General features: G+C 43.2%; 1 protein-coding gene across 1 annotated transcript in view; it reads left to right on the forward strand.

The window, feature by feature from the left end:
- Nucleotides 1-2,708: 2,708 nt before the first annotated feature.
- rab26 (RAB26, member RAS oncogene family) overlaps nucleotides 2,709-19,499 on the forward strand; it is a gene marked incomplete at both ends in the record, with an annotated part of 90,833 nt that continues 74,042 nt past the window's right edge. Inside the window, 2 exons of the mRNA XM_079182328.1 lie at nucleotides 2,709-2,885; nucleotides 4,586-4,696. Of these exons, the coding sequence (XP_079038454.1) occupies nucleotides 2,709-2,885; nucleotides 4,586-4,696 (288 nt within the window). The remainder of the gene's footprint in view (nucleotides 2,886-4,585; nucleotides 4,697-19,499) is intronic.

Genomic DNA, 19,499 nt, shown 5'->3' on the forward strand with positions numbered 1-19,499 from the left:
TTTAATATGAGCCGAATGTATCTACCTATGGAGCGGCTCGTCGTCACGGAATCCGCCATGTTTCTACAGTAGAATGGACAAACCAAACACTGGCTCTATGAGAGGGCCATTTGCGTTATCACATCAGCCGCACATGGAGAAGTTTCCATTGGTTGCAATGTGCAACCCCACCGATCAATGGCGCCAAATCCTACACACACACACACACACGATTATTTCTTAATGTGTTGTTTATTTATTCAATATTGAACTCTAGGGCTCCATGATTATATGAAGTGAAAAATGATTTGAAGGCTAAACAAACAGGGCGAGGTTCCAATCACTCTTATCATCATCATCAGTGGTGGATGGGTGTTTCGACGATGCAGCGCTCTCACAGCATGGGCTTTTTTTTAATAGCATCATCAAACGTCTCTGCGTCCCGTTTGTTGTGATCCCCGCCTTCGGACTGCAAATACATTTTCCCCGCAGAATCGCTTTTCGCAGCTTTCGTGTGACTTTGATGGTTGACTTACAGCTCACACACACACACACGCCGGATCACTATTTTCCCCTGTCGTCCTCTGATATAATATTACAAGTGGGGTCGGCAGCAGTGTTCAAAGACTTTTTCTGGTTTGATCACAGCCATCGAGACAAATCGACAAGTCAGTCATCCGCCCAATGGCTACTGGTTGTACAGGTCTCAGGTGTGGAGGCTTCTAACTAAAGGGGGGATTGTTGCAGAAGAAGACGCTCCAGTGAGTCACCGGTGCAGTGGACAAGACCGTCCATCTGTTCGTGGTTGCGTAAAATGCTGTATATAGTATGCATCGTCACAGCTGATGCAGGACAATGACTTGTTTGCGAGCTGATAGATTAAGCGCTCCGTTAAACATACGGAGTGACTCATGTGGTGTTTTCACACAATATGGTAGCGACAGAGAGCAGGCTTTCTCTTGCAGATCCTCTAAGGACCACTCGATGCCGGCTCCATTAGATTGTATTGACATTAATGGGAATAATGGCCGCTTTTCTTTTAAGATGTAAAGTCAGTGCCTTCCACGAGAGGTTGGGCTCTAAATTAAAAAGGCACTGTTGCCGTCGTTTGCACTGTTAGCACCGCTGGCTGCTCAGCCTTTTGCCGTGTTTAGAGCCGTGTGGAGGTACTAGCGAATGCCTTAAATTCCGTAATGAGGCTTTAGCACATTTGACATTCACTTGAGTCATGTTTCTGTTTCCCTACGTTTTCCGATGACGGTGGTGAGGGTGAACCAAAATGCAAATGTTGCAAGCAGGAAAACCAACAATGAGCCAAAAAGATGCTGATGAGAGCTGTCTGTTCGTCACTCTGTGCGACTCCTTTCATATACAAGTGTATGACTCATAGCTGGACGTGTTTGTTTAAACACAGATAAATGTAGACACCTACTCACGTGAAGCCTGAAATGTGCCTTAAATATATGCTAATGTATTCATGCCACCCAGCCTGTCAGTACTTTCCTACAGTCCTCCAGTGTAACGGTAGTGTGGCCATGCCTATCCACAATACATCTACCTTCACTGATAAAAGCAGACTTTTTCTGTGGGCTTCCTTCGCATTACCTAAAGCCACTGAGACTTAACCAATGAATGCGTTTGAGAGCAACTCTGAATCCCAAATGCTTCATGAGGCGACTCACTCTGAAGCTAGTGCGGGTTGATGTGTCCTTGGGGCAAGACACTTGACCCCAAATTGCTCCCGATGGGGTGTGTGTGAATGGGTGAATGACATGTAGTGTTAAAAGCATGTTGAGTGGTCCGAAGACTAGAAAAGCACTATACAAGTACAAGTCCATTTAGCGTGTAAAGCATGCACCTGCTGGCCACACTCCATTGATCGTTAAGGCCCTCATTTTACAGCACGCCTGCCTGGTGCACTCGTGCACCGTTACCCAGAAGGCAGAGGGTCTGTATATTGAGGACTAGAGAGTAATGCAGCATTGTATTTCAAAATGTCTGGAGAAAATGTGAAGCTTCCCATTGCAAGCTGACACACAGACCTGCGCCTTTAAAAGAAAAATACACCCCAACACTAGAAATTACATTGTTTTTTATTACACTGTTTTTATATAATAGATTGGGCAGTGATGGATGGGATCTACATGCCAGCCGCCAGACAGTGCATTTTGAAACCTGGATTGTCAGCTGATATTTATTTGGATTTAGAATAATTAGATACATATTTACTGTCTACCAATCGTTGATTATCATCAAAGCTGTGGCATCAGAAATGTCACATCGTCAGTTGAGTGTTCTTATCCCCAGCTTAGAGAGAGACAGTATTTTTGGGGGGGTATTAATTAACTGATGTCTAACATTGTTGTAAAAGTACATTATTTCCGTTTTAGGGTGGACTTTCCCTTTAAACGCACTGAAACAACCATGCCTGCATGCGCTCCCAACATCACAATACGAGAGAGGGAGGAGTGAGAGCTGTTTACATTGTGAACCAGATTTATAGTCATCCAGCTGCACCACCGGGACAACAGCTGTTTCGAGTTACAGCCCGTATCTGTCCGTTAAACCGTCTCCAATTTACGCTTTACACAGTCATGATTTTAACGCACAGGTGAACTTATTTCGCCTCGACCACAACTCCGAAAGGGAAAGGTGTTTTGAGAACGTCTCGCGCGTTTCGAACTCTCCTCCTCACTCTTCCCATCGGAGCCGAACAGGTTGTCGGAGCCATGTCCAGGAAGAAGGCAGTGAAAGGCAAAGGGAGCTCCAGGAGCCCCAAGGCGTCGCCGGGCAGCGGGAGGACGGGGAAAGGTCTGGCCGCCGCCGCCGCGCCGTCTTCCGGACTGGTTTATCCCAGCAGACCGTCCATCAGCAACAGCGGAGAGTTTTACGACGTCGCCTTCAAGGTGAGCGGACAGCTCGGGCTTAAGTGAGAGGTTCTGCGAGGGTGCGTTCAATCAAGTAATCAATTAGTAAATGAACCGCAGGTGATACGTTAGAAGCGGCCAATGACAACAACCCTTTGTCCAATCCCAGTTGGTATATGTTCGAAGTTGAAATTCTACTTATTTTGCAGCGTCGTTTTGATGATTTAAGTGTGTGTGTCTGTGTCTGTGTCTGTGTGTGTGTGTGTGTGTGTGTGTGTGTGTGTATAAATGATTAAAGCAAGGTGCGTTAGGTTTCATAATTAGTTGTCCTCTTTTGTAAACACGTTGTGAACGTTTTCAGGGACGTGTGAGACCAAGAAAAAAGAAAAGAAAAGGCCTAGCTACATGAAAAGTTTGACGTGATAATAAAAAAACGTGCTCATGGTACGTCAACATTTTGAACAAGTGTCATGATTTTGACTGAAAGTTCAAATTTAGACTTATAATATTATAGTTATGTTGCACAGAATTCAAGTTGGACACATTATTTCACAATTGTGTCTTATATTGTAACTTTACGTATATAATGGGACTTAACAAGCATGATTTGTGTTCTTTATTGTGCATAGCTTTCTGCTTTCACTTCCATAAATGTGCCTGCACTATGTGTATCATTTCACCATTATTTCCCACCGATGGCACAGTCCCAAAATGAATGATGAAGCACATTGTTTTGTTTTCATGTTCAGTCTCAGAACTGTAGAGTACAGTAAGGTATAGTCCGCTGTGTCTCTACTCTGGTCCCTGCTGATGCAAACGTTTAGGAACCGCAGCTTTATTGTCCAACAGGAACATTACGTGCACCACATCTATAATCCGGTGCAATAACACAATGAGATGGTGCAGAGGGGTTTCTGTTATGTATGAGATCAATTACCAGCAGCACAGGAGGTGGGCTGTGTTGTGCTTTTTGGTTTTGTAGCAGTGGACATGAGGACAAAACATCTGGCTGATTCTCCTCTCTCCCAAAATGCATCAGACAATTTCAGCTTCTTTTTTTTTTTTTACCAAACAAATACATTTTCAGGTTTTAAAATGTATATATCAATGAAAATAATCATAAATAAAAGTAATCCTTTACTTGGTAGAATGCCCAAAAAATACACACTTTTATGTCTCTGCATGGATTTTATCAAATCATACTGTGGCTACCAGTAAAACAGGTCTTTAATGGTCCAAAACTGTGAAATATTTGCTTGCCGTGTCACAGGTATACCACCTCTGCTCACGGCAAGTCAAACCATTAAACCTTCATACCAGAGTATATTGATGCAATAGATAGATACTGCCGACGTATCGACTCGCATAAAAGAGAACAGAGTCTTGTGTTGTTTGATGGCAGAAAAATGGAAAGCAAACAATCTCCGGTTCCCACCTCTCTCTCCCTCTCTGTCCCATTGGTCTGTACAATCTGCTCTCTCCCACTGCACTGAGTGTGACGCTCTGTTTCCTCTGTAGATGGGAGTTTGGGGAGTGTGTGTGTGTGTGTGTGTGTGTGTTGAGTTTCCTTAACACTCCTGTGTATTTGTAGATAGGTTCTCACCTGAGCTGTGTCCTTCCCCCTACGTCAAAAACCTACACACACACACCCACACACACACACACACACACACAGACACAGGACTTTGACTTGTAACATCCGAGCCATTCTCTTCCTATCCTGTCTGTCTGTGTCTCAGGTGATGCTGGTGGGGGATTCAGGTGTTGGGAAGACCTGTCTGCTGGTTCGCTTCAAAGATGGAGCCTTTCTAGCCGGGAGCTTCATCTCCACTGTGGGCATTGACTTCAGGGTAAGGACACACACACACACACACACACACACACACACACACACACACACACACACACACACACACACACACACACACACACACACACACACACACACACACACACACACACACACGGTCAGAGGAAACGTGTACAAAGTACAAAATGAAGGTGTAGGAATGTTCTTTGCTAATATGACACTGCTCCCTAGTGGATGCGTGGATTCGTGTGTTCTTTTATACTTGGGTGGGGGGGGGGGGGGGCCAATCCCAATCCCAATCTGCGCAAGTGTAAAAGAATCACACACGTGAATGTGAAGTATCATCCGAGTACGCTAGCTTACATGCAAACGTGGAACATTTGTGGGAATAGTTGATCAAACTTAATGAGAGAGACGTCCAGAGAACAGTTTCACTTTAAAATGGTAGCAGACCTCCTCAGAGTGTCAGTCAGACAATACCAGGATATTCTGAGAAGGAATTTCAAAATGTCACATACGAGCTGTGTTCCCTCACGAACTGCAGGAAGGATAAGAGAGAGAGAGAGATGGTCTGTGGCCACCACCTGAGAAACCATTCCTCTTTCAGGGGATGTCTTGCTGTTGCCTCTCCTGTCCACTCGTTCTCGCCTTCATTTTGCACCAAAGCGGGTGAAATTGATGGACAGATCGAGATCATAGAGGTTTAATTTACTTGGTGTTATACGGTGATTTTTGAGCAGTGTATGTCGAAGGCATATCCTAAACATATCAAAATATTATCCATATCCATATCGCCCAGTGCTAACTGTAGCTAGAAAGCTAGTTAGCCTGATATACAAACATTTGCAGCTTCTATTCGAGTAGATACACTTTTTGCACTCTTGTTTTGGAGATGTTAAATACAAATGAATGACCCTCCACATCATTTTGATGGCGAGTATTGCTCTCACTAAAGCTCCATGTTCCGTGAGCCATACAGATCAAGTGAGGCCAACGGGGCAAATGGACAACATGGGTGCTTCTATACTCTAATAAGACATGCCATGCAGCTGCAACAACCGAGCTTTAATAGTCTAGAAGCTGGCTCCCTTCCTTTTGTCTCCGTGCTTATAAGGAGGTGACTTGTGAGGTGTTTTAAACCCTGCCGGCGACTCCAGATCTCCCCAATGGGACACGACACATTTTGAACTGAATCAAGCTAAATTAAAAAGGTAATTTAAAGTGAGGTTATTTATTGACGCTCTAATCCTTGGTTTACTCCCAATGGCTAACCCATTCTCTGCCTATTGTGCCCCGTGGGGAAATTCCAACGAGGGTTACAGTGGTGTTGAAAACAAACGGCTTTACTTTAGGTGTCACAGCAGTGGACCAGAAGCAGACGCCCTATTCAGTCTTTTGCTTTCTGGTGGTTTTCACGCAAGTTCGCTATAACGGCAGAATCAGACGAAGCTTTCCCGGAGGAGGCATTCTCAGCTCCTGTTTCACAGATGCTGTCATCCACAGCGACTTGCTGTAGAACACGTGAGGAGTGAAAGGTGGTTAAACTCCAGGATATTAACTCTGAAAGCATACTGTTGATGCAGCCCAGCAGGATGCGTGGTGATTGACACCCGGAGAACAAATAGGAAGCTCCGCGGCGTGCTACCTTAACAGGACCACCACAGTTATTCACTAAAGAATTCATAAGAGTCTTTTCATAGGCAGTCAACGAAAAACAAATAGCAAAAATATCTTTAATATCTGTGTACATGGAGCAACGTTTTTTTGCCAAACTGCTCATTATCACTTCCTGAAACAAAGAGAGTATATTTGAGCACGCACATCCGAAATCTTTATCAGGCATCGGGATCAAAAGGCTTTATTGTTCGCCTGACAAAGCTCCGTGGAGGTCTCTGTGAAACGCTGCTTCATTAAACGTGTTGGAAGCTGTCGGTGTGATGCGGGGCTGCTTTGCCTCGTTCCTGCCCTCATTATCACTCCTACGGTACACCACGGGACCGTCTTCCCTGGTGCAATACTGAAAGGTGACACTCTGAGCAGATTTTTGGGATGAATAATTTATTTGGTCATTTCACAGCCACAGCACACGTATCTGTAATCACACATTTTCTTTGTCGTTTTCTCTATTTTCCAGTGTACAATCACATCAGCACTCGCAGACACACATTTGTAATTCTATACTTGTAAGGACCCTTTTTGGGTCAGTGCAGTCCCTTAATATTTTGCACCAGACACTTTTGGGTATTTCGCTCTCTTGTTGAGACTGATATGAGACGATTCAGGCCACTTTCATGTCTGTATGAAAGATATGAAACGAGAGCCGTTATACTGTAAATTTAGCTTAGCATAAAAAAGGCTAAACTGGGTCTAATCCAAATATTTTTAATACCTAAAGTGTTGTAAAGTCAAAATGTATCGAAAAAAAAAAATAGATCTAATCATTTCCAAAATCTCCAACATGTTTTAATCTCTGGTTTGATTCATGTTACGCCAAAAACACACTTGTGATCTTTTAAGAGACTAAATACAACTCCTTTGCCCCTTGAGTTGGACACAATCTAAATGCACTTCAGTCCATGGTCTATTGGTCGTTTAAATAGGGCCCATAGGGTGTTAATTAGGGAACTTTCGAGGTCCTTCTGTTTCCAGTCTTTATACTAAAGCTGACCATCTCCTGGTTTTAGCTTCATATTCAGCCTGCAGATCTAAAAGGGTTCAAAATATAACGAGGTTTTTTAAAAAGATAGATATACGAGAGAGCACACACACACACACACACACAGTCACACTGTTCTTCCTCAAGCTGGCTTCTCTTTAATCTCCTGCTTCTGCCCATATCTTTTTTAATGTCTGGAGCACTGTGCAACAGATCTGTTGGTTGAAAGAGTTTTATTTTTAGAAACTCTCGGGCCACTGAGACTGCAGAACGCTGTCGCAGTCTTTTGAAATCGGGTCTGCTTCGTCAGCTTACTTAACATACGATCAGGACATCAATGCGCGTAGCCATGAAAACGATCTGCACGGTGAACACTTCAGTATCCGCTTTGTTTTTGTCATAATGATATAGTTTCGTTTTTTTTTATGTTACCCACCTTGAGAGAGACGACGTGTGACGGAAACGTTGACGAGCTGCGACCAGCTTCATGGGTGCTTGACCGGAGGGCAAAAAACCCCAAAAGTACATTTCTGTTATTCATTCTGTTCAGGGATATTTGAGGAGATGCAATTCATTTTTGGCAGTGCATTTGCAGCCTGCAGCCCACACACTGTATCTTTGAGCTTAATTAAAATGGTCATATAGATAATATGTCACAAAGTAAACATCAAGAAGAGGCTTATTTGTTGCTCAAAGCCGTCGGGCGGGGTTGTAGAGAACATCGGGATATACGTATAACTTTTGTTTTTCAAAGTTATGGACAGTCTCAGCTTACTTTGTCAGTAGTTTTTACAGGTACTTTTGTCTGTCTGTTTGTGGGCAATGTGAGAAGCTAAAGCTGCACATTTCTGGCTAAAATGTACAAATTGTACTAAAGCACAAAATCATATCAGTAGTGGAACAAAACAAGCTTGTTCTCCGTTCACACGTCGACGAGATTACCCCGACTGTTCGGCTTCGTAGGAAACAAACGCACCTCCAGCCTGATTTCTCACAGTGTGGATATGGTGTCAGACTAAATTACCGGAGCTGTTGTGTCCGTAGGGTGCTGATGTTACACTTTTTTTTTTTTTTAAAGATTAGCAGCAGATATACTGGGACAGAAACGCTGAAAAATATCCGCAACAATATGCTGCTCTTTAGCTATAAGTTGATTTGGCTGCCGCATCAAGAACCTGCATCTTTAGCAACGTTGGGAATGCGCAGAGTGTGACCTTTTTTACACATGATAACAATATTTCTTGGGGGAAGAGTTGAACATCACTTCAGCTTGCTTTTGTTCATCTATTTATATTTCTCCTGACTCTTTGTAGAAGTTTGTTAGAATCTCTGTTGAGTCTCTGGTGTATTTCTGCTTCTCGTCCCCACCGTCCGTGACGTGTGCATTTTAATTTATGTGTGCTACCTCTCGTTTCCCTTTCATCACCTATTCACTCCGCTCGAAGTGATGCAGCACAGCGCCGGGCCGCTTGATCATTAAACAAACGGCTCGCACTGACGCACATGGTGTGTGTGTGTGTGTGTGTGTGTGTGTGTGTGTGTGGCTGGCCTGTCAGACCATGACGGGAAGATCATGTTGACCAACCTCACCGCCCTTTACAACTAATTGCTATGTTGCTCGGTTTGAGGATGCGATGTGTGTGTGTGTGTGTGTGTGTGTGTGCTAAAACTTGCGACCTACTCTGTCAGCAGTAACAGCTTTGGGAAAAGGGAAAACATCCTCACTCAGAATATTTAGTTTTCTTTTATTTGTTGTTTCAAATTCCGGCAGTATCATGGCCCATTAGCATTAGCAGAATGAGCTAAAGGTTCAGCGTGTTGGGTTTTTAAACGTCAGTACATTTGCACACATTGCATAGTCAGCCTTTATGGTGCAATCGAGATTTAGAGGAAAATATGCTGTTTTGCTTTATGGCACAGAACGAGTTATTCCTCCAGAGCAAATGGAGCTCAGGTTTTCAGTGCGATGCCAGATGGCGGAAGGAGCGAGCGGATAATAAAGAAATCCCTCTCAACATGTTTTATCCTCTTCGGTGAAGACAAAGAGGAAGAACCAGCGGTGACAAGCTGCTCAGAAAACGTCACGTCTCTCACAAGACAATGATTCATTTGAGGTCTACAAGTTTAGTTTAGTGGCTTATTGATTTCAAAAGGCGGTGAATTTAGTTGCCCGTTGTTGTTGTTGTTCCTGCTTGGATCACTTGTTTCCCTCTCGGCCCCCACACATCAACAGGAATCCTTGTCCCAACCTGTACCTGATTGTCCCAACCTGTACCTGCACGCATGTACATCTGTAATTCTACACATTTTGATGCAAGCGTACGAAGTGTATACTTAGAATGGGCCGGCCTTAGTATGCTGATCGACAGACCCCAGTCAGCAGAGGACTGATGATGATGATGATGATGATGGTGATGATGATGATTGCAGTCCCTCCGCTGCTCTTCAGGCTCCCAGATGTCGTCCATCGATCCTGGAACGCCTTTTATTTTTTTATTGTGGCTGTGAATCTTAATTGTCCCGGTAATGACTGTAGCTCTGCAGTCAGATTGCAGGCAAATCCAATGATTTCTTTCAAAACGTCCGCTTCGACCGTCCGCTTTTGAAATTTACCGCTGACTTCACTGGACAACATTGATTGCCGTGGTAACGATGCACAGGTACTCCCCAAAGGCACATTTCTTTTCCTGTCCACTACATGGAAGTTCGTCGACATCATGCAAGCACTGCCACGGACATTCACACTCAAACAGACACAGATTGGATCTGTAATTCTCACACACACACACACACACACACACACACACACACACACACACACACACCGGGACACAGTGGAAATGCTCTTCTGTCTCCATATCGTTCAGTCAGTTTATTAGTGTGGGATGAATCATTGACCTCTTCAGGGCCTCGCTGTACATCCATGTTTCACGTGCTTGTGTCTCTGGTCTTTGTGTCTCTCACCAGGATCTACTCACGCAGCACCGAGTTCGTTGACGTAACGCCGTCAGCCGTCCTGAGAGTTATCGGCGCTCACGTCCGTTAGTTGCAGACGGATACATTCGGTTCACCTCTCACTAATAACATGAGCACATTCAGTTATGCACAACACTCTTACTTAATAATAATGAAATATAACCACGACGTTCAAAAGTTGCATTGGAAGTTGGAGAAGTGTTGCTGGAGGTGGAGTGTTCAATCCATCATCATTTACCTTTAATTGAACTTGATGCAAATGACCAAATAAACCTGTCAAAATGCTCTAAATTGGGATGTCAAGCGTCACTTAAAAACCAACAAAACAAACAATGAAAGCACAGAATGGATCGTCGGCATCGCGGCTGTCACAAAGCCTCCCGCCGGTCTGCGCCACACTGCTCGCTCCACTCTTGCGGTGTCGGCTGAAAATCAGCCGTATGCAGATGCGCTTCAGTATTCATGAATAAGCAAAATGATGAAACACACTCATGCTAATAGGCCGCCACGGGAAAAACAACACCAGGAACCGTTCAAAGTCAAAGCCACATGTTCTCTACTCTTACATAACCCTTCATTCCACTTCCCTTTCCCTTCATTGCTAATCATCTTTGCTGCGGGGTTTGTCATTTACATTGAGCTCGTTATGTAATATGATGCAGTGAAGTGGACCTGAAGCACACACAGAGACAGGCGTTGGTCTGCTTGTTTTTTTTTACCGTTTTACCCTTTTTTCGTCACACGACTCCTCAAGTGCTTGTTGGGTTCCCAGGAGACGGTCGTTATGGAGCAGTAGCCATGACAACGATGCAAAGCAACGACTGCGTGGAAACGGCTTCTACCAGATTCTGCTGGTTCGGTCTGGCAGATGGCTTTCAGGCTTTTCTCGAAGCTTCAGGGGTTTGCTGACGTCCTCAGCCGGGGTCGGGGGGGGGAGGTTTGGTTGGCGTTGCAGAACACTGAGGCCGAGACCGAAATCTGCATTTGGTGACGAATTCACAGATGGGTTTTTGTGCCGGTGTTCGTTCAGGGCAGGTTTGGGCTCATTCATCGCTTTGCTTCACAGTTCAGTGTGCCCAGAATTTGGGAGCGTTCCAGTTCAATCACAGTCCTCCGCTGAAGGCCCACAGAACATCTCCACAGGAGCAAGTTAAGTGTTGATCAGTGCGCCACCAAAGAGTTCGGCCAAATCCCAATGTCCCCCCTAAAGCCTCAAACCCTGAACCCTCAAAGACTTACTGACGTCACCTGGTGAGTGGTTGAGTGTGAGAGGCTGTGAGGGCTTGAGATGGTGTAAATAGGAATGGGACAGCACTTTGCTACAACATATCACGTTACCGTGAAAACGACAACAAATATGATGTATAATTGTGGGTATTTATTTTATACTTTGTACTCCCTGATTTGAACGTCTTCCAGGATCTTTACTCACAAGCTGAGAAGTGATTTCATATAATCTATTTACTCGTTTTTGTCAAAACAGCTTCAATGAAAAAATCTAATATTTGATAAATAAATAAATATTCTCTGATTTCATGTTTATTTTTTGTTCCATCTTTAACCCTTAATGTTTCTGTGTAAATGTAATACTCCAGGCTGAACACACGTGAGCCGTCCTCTTTGTTTACTTCTCCATGCGTCCACTGGTTACCCCGTGTTTAACGTCACATTGCAATGATTTGTGGGTAATTCCTTTAGGCTAAGTCAGCATCCCATGCTGACTTACGGAAAGGGTTCATAAAGGGCTCAAAATGTCTGCGAGAGAGCCCTCAAACACTCGATGATTTGACAACGGGACAGCCCTAAACCCTCACGGACTTCGCGGGAGCGCGCCTCAAAGTCCGTGAGTCCGTGAGGGGGAACATTGGGATTTGGCCTTCACATGAGCAGATTTCTGTCTGTGACAAAACATGCTGGGATAGTTAGTGAACAACATGAATTGCACATAGTGAGCTGCTTAGAATTAGATATTCGTAAATAGTATTTCATCAACAGAGTGATATTCCTGGCATTATCAATAAGGCTTTGAAGCAGCCATGCAGGAAGCTAGAACTTACATGAAACATATTTGAACACTTAAACAAGATTTATATTTCTGGGGAGGGTGTGGGAATTTGGATTGGCCCAATGCCCCACACGCTATTCCCCCATCCAACAGACATAAAGCAACGTTAGCATTCATTTGGAGTTGTGTTTGTGTCCGCCTGAAGGAAATATCTAGATATAAATGTTCTCCAGCTAGTTGTTCATTTTACCGGTCTGCTGTTTGCTGCTGAGCAGGAAGCGTCCGGTGAGTTCACCAGGAGAGGTCGTCCGATAGGAGAGCTTTACGGCCGATACAGTAACGACAGCTTGGAACACCTGTAGCTCATTAATTGGCCAATACCTTAATTGGCTACCTGGGCCACGCCTCCATAACATTTTGAGTAACCGTAGTAGCCGTTTACACTTACAGGAAAAACTCAACGCAGCCTTAAACTAGTGAAGTGAGGTTAAGATGAGCCAATTAAAATGACTCGATTTGAGGTCAAAGATCATGTTCATGGCTGAATTGTTAAAAGCCCAGCGGTGGTATAACGTGGGATATGATTGTCCTCCTCACTTCTTCCTCCTCCTCTATTAAAACATCAGTTCCTTGCATTAGCACTGAAGCTGCCACTTAGAAGACTAAAATTAGAAAGTTAGAAACAAACAAATGCACATCTGGTAGCTTCCCAATTCAATTACACACATCCATGCCTTGCTAAAGCGCAAACCACAACTGTTGAATTGTTGAAGCAGAGGACCACACTGCTCATTCACTTCCCCCATACACATTGTCTCTGCAGCTGCATGGATCCAAACTGGCATCTGGGGGTCTCTCATGCCCCTGGGAGTTTCTCTTTGTATTGGCTTCGTACGCTCTTTGGTTGTTCTAATGTGTTTTTATAAATACATCTGAATTTAACTTCTGCCGCTGCCCCTCCGGTTACTGTCGTCACCGGTGAAGATGACATTTATAATTAGATGTTTTAAAGTAAGGAGGCCGTGATGGGAAATAAATCAAAAGAATTGCTTTCCAATCCAACAGCGACGGAGCGCCGTCTGGCACTCGCTCTGCTCAAAGATGACAGATGATGTTTCCGTGCGTGAGCTTTGTTTCCTTTAGTGTGAGTGAATTAGTGAAAGATGGATGGACAGAAAAGAGGTTGTTGTTCACAAACTCCTTCATTCGAAGCTGTGAGGAAAAGAATTTCTCTCATTCTGTAATTTGTCACCGTAATGAGGAATCACAACACGGCTGTATTCACTGTTGTTCTCTCCATCTTGAGCGCGTCTGGATTTGCCGCTTGGAAACGCCGCCGCGCGGCTTCACACTACAATACTTTTCAATTGGTTCTAACAAATGATTTACACAGACGTAACACTTCGAGCTGTCCCACAATATTTGGGACGGTGGTTGCCGAGGCCTCCAGGGACTCGAGGAAGGCAAATTGTATCACATTTCCTCCCAATTCCCCCCCAAAATAAACCCCTAATCTGGTCACATTAGATGTGCAAAGGAAGACGGAATCATGAACTGTAGAAATACAGAGAACCTCCCAGAACAAAATAAGCAATGGTTAAACATTTCGGAAATACATTTGAGCACTTTTAATGAGCTTTCACCACATAAATAAATTGGGCGAGATTCTCATCAACTGTATTTTATGGTATGTTTTCAAACTAGTCAATACAGCAGAAAAGAAAGACGGCGAGAATAAGACGCGTTTAATCACAATAGCATGTTTTCTGGTAATTAAATAAATAAATATTCTGTATGAAATGAATACATGGTAAAGCCCATCCTTTGTATACCACTGTTTGGTTGAAACGCTTCAAGTGACAGTATAGATAGATATGGATGTCATCCAAATATGTGAAGATGAATTATAAAGCTGCATGAATGAAGAAAATCCCGCACGCTGCTGTTGGAAAACACGACTCGCAATTCCTTTCCACCAACATTTGGGTGCCAAGGGCACCTTTACACATCATGTTTTACCATTATGATGTAGAGGGAACCCTGCTCTGAGCTGAAAGCACTACTGTATTCTGGGTAAAAGCTGGTGACTGGAAGGTTGCCATGTTGGGAGTCCAGTTTGGTGTTTTTGTGTTTTGTGCAGTTACATTTGTGTTAAAACAAGATAGGACAATTCCTATGGGGAACATCCAGGGGAAGAACAGCTTACACTGACCCTGAATTCAGAGGAACCACCCGACAATTTGACCTGTCATGAGGCCACACAAGCTATATTTACAGGATTACCTTACCCACAAGTAAAAGTACGCAGACCACACCAGCAGAGCCGAAAGCGTGAATCGCCACATCAAAATCATGCATATTCATAAACCTCCAAAAACAGATGTTTCAGGCGTTAAAACGAAGAAAAGCAGGAACGCGGTTTCATCAATCAGCCGACTTTACTGTGTCGCGCTCAGAGTATCCTGATTAATTGGACGCAAAATATGGTGTACTTGGATTGAAAGTCACCCCCATTAAGTGCTTATAGTGAGACAGGGAATACCAAAACCAATATGTATTATTTATATTCTGTTCCTATTTAAATAAAGAGCGAGAGGAAGCGATTGTGTGTGTTGTCGCTCACTCCCTCCCTTTTCATGTCATAGATCAGACTCCTTCATATTTAATCCTATAATTAATGTGGCGGTAGGGTGGGGGGGGTACCGAGGTGATCAATTCATGCTCCTGCGAGGCGTCTCCTGTGGAAATAATGTATTCACCGCTCAGCCAACCCTAATGAATCAACTCTAGACCCACTACAGTGATACTCACAAATCACTGCTGAAGACGGCGGTGGAGTGGATTTTGATTCTTAATCTCTCTCTCTCTCTCTCTCTCTCTCTGTCTCTCTCGATGCTAATACTTTTGTACTTTTTCAATATTTTTTATATATATATTTATAATATATTTTCAATGCCGAACTTTTACTTGTACACCGTGGTATTACTTTTACTTTAATAAAAGACATAAATACTTCTTCCACCATTGCGCAGTTAACAATTGGTTGTATAGATATGAATGGCGATGACGCAGCAAAACGGCCACACCCACAAAGCATGGTAAATGAGACGGCGTCCATGTTTCTAGACTGGTCGGGTTAGAGTTGCTTACCTCACTGTTACAGCTTATGTCTCAGTTTTCATACACAGTCAATGTTGTTGTAGCATTCTGGGAATTTATGGCTTTATTACAGTTTCACTTTTTAATTTAATTCTAAGCTGTTGCTCACCGAGCTAATTCGTTCCTTATAACCAGGAGCTCCACGTCAGGATATGACGTTCTTAAGGGTTATGATCCTAAAATGATAGCAGGAAACGGCCTCTCACGGAGTATTTGAAGGGTAGTTGACATTGACTAAAAGGATGAGAAGTTGGGAGGATGACGAGACATTATTGCCTCTTACTCTATCACGTAATAAGACATTGTATAGTCTATGTCTTGCTGGGTTGGGTATTATATAACAGTCTCCTCTTCGTTCTAATAGGATCAAACTAGTCTCCCAGCACAGAAATCAACTATTGTTTTGTCAAATATGTTCGGTAGCCTTCCATTTTAACATGGTCTTGTAAACACAATTGTACAGACCTCACGTGGTAACAAATGCAGGTACGTTCTCACAGCTGTGGATGAGTGGAACTAAAGCGCTCAGGAGAAAGAGGAAAAAGGTATTTTTGACTGAACAACGAGGACTGGAGCTCAAAGCTCTGACAAGCTCATCAACATGCTGCCGAAAATAGCTTTGCTCTCTGTTGTAGTTATTTCAAGGCTAATCCAACACAGAACTCGTGTCAGTGCTCTCTGCTAATCTCTGTTTGGGTGACAGCTGCGTCATATTTACCCTTCAATTTATGTTGCACGTGAAAAATCTTTTTTATTTTTGAATTTTATAGTAGAGCGGAAGTAGCACCGTGCCTCAGTGGAGATATGATGAGTACTGTCCTAATATACACAGTTGAACCACAACCAGAACTTTAGCAACTCTTGTCACCTTGTCACAATGGTGTTTTTTTTACCTTTTGTAGTATTATTTCAGCCAAAATATACTTAAAAAGTAACTCTGGGCCACAGTTTGATGTTAGCGTTGGTGGGGAAACAAATACTTTTGGTTTATCGGAAAGTTCATCCCAATCTATTTTGATAATCACTTCAAAATGTATTGTACTTGTATCTGAGTATTAATTGGACAAAGCAAGCTATTTGAAGATATTACCATTTTGTTCTGACCTTTGAACACTTATCCAACTAACATAATGAGATTATGATGAAGAAAATAATTGCAGCCCTAATTATGATTTCTTGACTTTCAGTAGAATCTTATTGAGATGATGTGAACATTTTGTGTCATCATTTTACACAAGTATGTAATCCAGTTATGATTTTGAGCACAATTTTATGCTATTGAAATGTTGAGCTTGTCTGACACTAGAACACAGTTCATCGCATGAAATATCATTTTGAGTATTAAATGATTTAGGTTACATTTGCTTTTTTTAAATGCTTACTGAAATGAGTGTGAAAACATCTGCTGTGAACTGTAGAACGTGCTGGACTAAGGTCGGGTCCAGTAACTCCCTGGACTTTTGGCTCGTTGCATCTATCTAATCCTAACCAAGAAAACTGTCTGCCATGGAACCTTCCAGCAAATAGCGATTTGACTAATGTCACTTCAAAAATGTCTCAAATTGATGAATCCACGTTAGTACAGGCACACATTGAGGTCATCCTGGATTAGTGATAAAGGACAGAATAGAGAGTCTGAAATAAAAGCTCAAAGTGCTGGTTTGAACTATTGTTGAAGGACCTCAGGAGGTTCCTTGGTGAACTCCTTAATCAAGACTTCAGAAACCCTTGTGGCTTTTCAAATAGCATTGAAGTGCTATTTAGAAAAGAAACACATTTCAAGCTCAACTCAAAGTGTGCATGTGTGTGTAATGCTATTCTGGCAACTCCTTTATCACAGCGCAACACTGCCTATCACTGACCCTGGAGAGTGAGGGATGAACTGCACAGCAGCGGCGGAGGGGGGGGGGGGCAGCGGCACATACTGCACTCAAGAAAGCAATGAACTGCACGACTGCACACACAGAATAAATACATTTTCTGATGCCCGAGACACCGTTTCCATCCTCTGTCCTTTCATATCTTCACTTCCTTCAACCCATTTTCCTCTTGATATACACTTTCAGTCTTTTAAGCTGTATCTCTCTTTCTTTCTCTCTCTCTCTCTCCCGTTCCATCCTTTTGCTTGTTCCATCTTCCGAAACTGCGATGACAAATGTCGGCACTGCTCAGTAATCACAATAATCAAACTCTTGGTCTCCCAAGAAAATAAAGGCGATGAAGTAAGACAACAACTGCCAAGATGTTCTACTTGGTCAAATCTCATTTACGCTCCAGCTTTTGAGTATCTGGCGCAAACACTTTGCCTCCTACACATACAAGCAGGCAGGACTCCATCTAGAAAACAGCAGCCTTTAGAAAACTCCCTCATCTTCGTCAGAACGCAGAGATGCACGGTGACTATTTATCAAGCTGTCAGCCCCTACCCACTTTACTGAACAATATCAAAGCCTCAATGCGTCGCTGTAATATCACACAGTGCTCCTAGAATACTAAAAGAGCTTTCACACTGTGTCCTTTAATCACGGAGAGATAACACTTGGGCTTCAGAAGAAGTTTTTAAAACCCAGTAAGACTTATTGGCAGAGTGCGACATGCCCTAATAGGATTCCCAGCCTATTGTTGGGATTATTTTATCACGTCTTGGCAAGGATTGAATGGTTTACAAGGGCATTACATGCTGTACACTAAAATAAGGGGTTCTATTGAGTCTATTCTAATGCCCAGACTGAGAGCCGAGCATCTTGTGGTACCTTGGAGAAAAGAATAGCCCAGATATATTCTTAGAGAGCTTGGCACACTATATGGTTCAAGCATGCATTGTCATTTTAAAGATGCACAAATGTTAATAACAGTAGGGGAAAAAATGACTGTGTAATGTGAAAGGTGTTGTGCTGTGGTAAAGAACCCCGAGATAATTGACACCTGGCTGCAGTTCCCCTCAGCTCATGGAGCGTTTAAGCGTCATTCTGCCCATTGTTTGGGTTTTGCAGCCAGCAGCTTTACTGTTTTCCAGCAAAAAGCTCTGATAAACTGACTTATCGCTACCTGCAGACCGACAAACATTGAAACTATAGCTGCACAACACGTTAGAGCATTTAGAAGCTTAGGAGCAGTTTTTTTTTAGTAAACCATGACTTTCGGGGAGCGCTAGTTAGGGGTGGGGCTGGGAGGGTACTGTACATATGCATGCTCATATAACAAGGAACCCACCTGTGTCCTAAAATTAAAAAAATGGAGAATACTTAGCCTTGGACGACAAAGAAACTAATATTATTCACCATTGCAATGTTATTTTCAAAACGCTCTCTGCCAAGAAACAATGACAATGACAATGCACGGTGGACAATCAATATTTGTGCGTTACTTTGTTGAACAGACCAGACCTAGGAGGCATAAAAAGTAACAATATTTGAGAGCTCGCCTTTAATTTCTCAAATGAGGCTTTTCTGGGGAGCTCAAGACTCTCTCAGGGGAGCTGAGGGCCCCCATAGCTCCTTTGTACCCTGCTTAAAAATATGATATTCCCCTCAGGAGTTGGTGGAGACCAAAATAGAGATAAAATGAGGGTGAATATTGGACTCATTTGCGAGGTGGACAGAAACACAACCACAAAATAAATGCTAGTGTTATTCTCTGCAAATATCAACTTTCAGTGTTGTGTTTGCAGTGCTCCTATGATATGGGACAACGCATACAGGATACCAAGAATGGTGTGACGGTCATGCAGCTCATCACAAAGCACAAAAACGTATTGCTCTCTGTCTTTGAATTGACTTTGCTATTACCATAATTGTTGTAATGAAGGCCCATAAAATAGTGCTTGCTAATAAAATTAGCATGGATGGAATATCATGATTTAATTCCCCCTTCAGATTTTCCACCGCAGCAGGGAGTGATTTCCACTGGGAACCTGAGTAAAGCCAGAGGTTTGGGGCAATGTTAATGCTCTCTCCAAAGGAAAGGAAAGGAAAGAGAAGACAAGCAAGACGGACCAAGCTTTAAAGTGGACAAGTCAAACTCAGCTTGGTTGGCTGCCCCCGGTCT

Source organism: Pholis gunnellus, assembly GCF_910591455.1.
Source record: "Pholis gunnellus genome assembly, chromosome: 21".
Taxonomy (NCBI): Eukaryota; Metazoa; Chordata; class Actinopteri; order Perciformes; family Pholidae; genus Pholis; species Pholis gunnellus.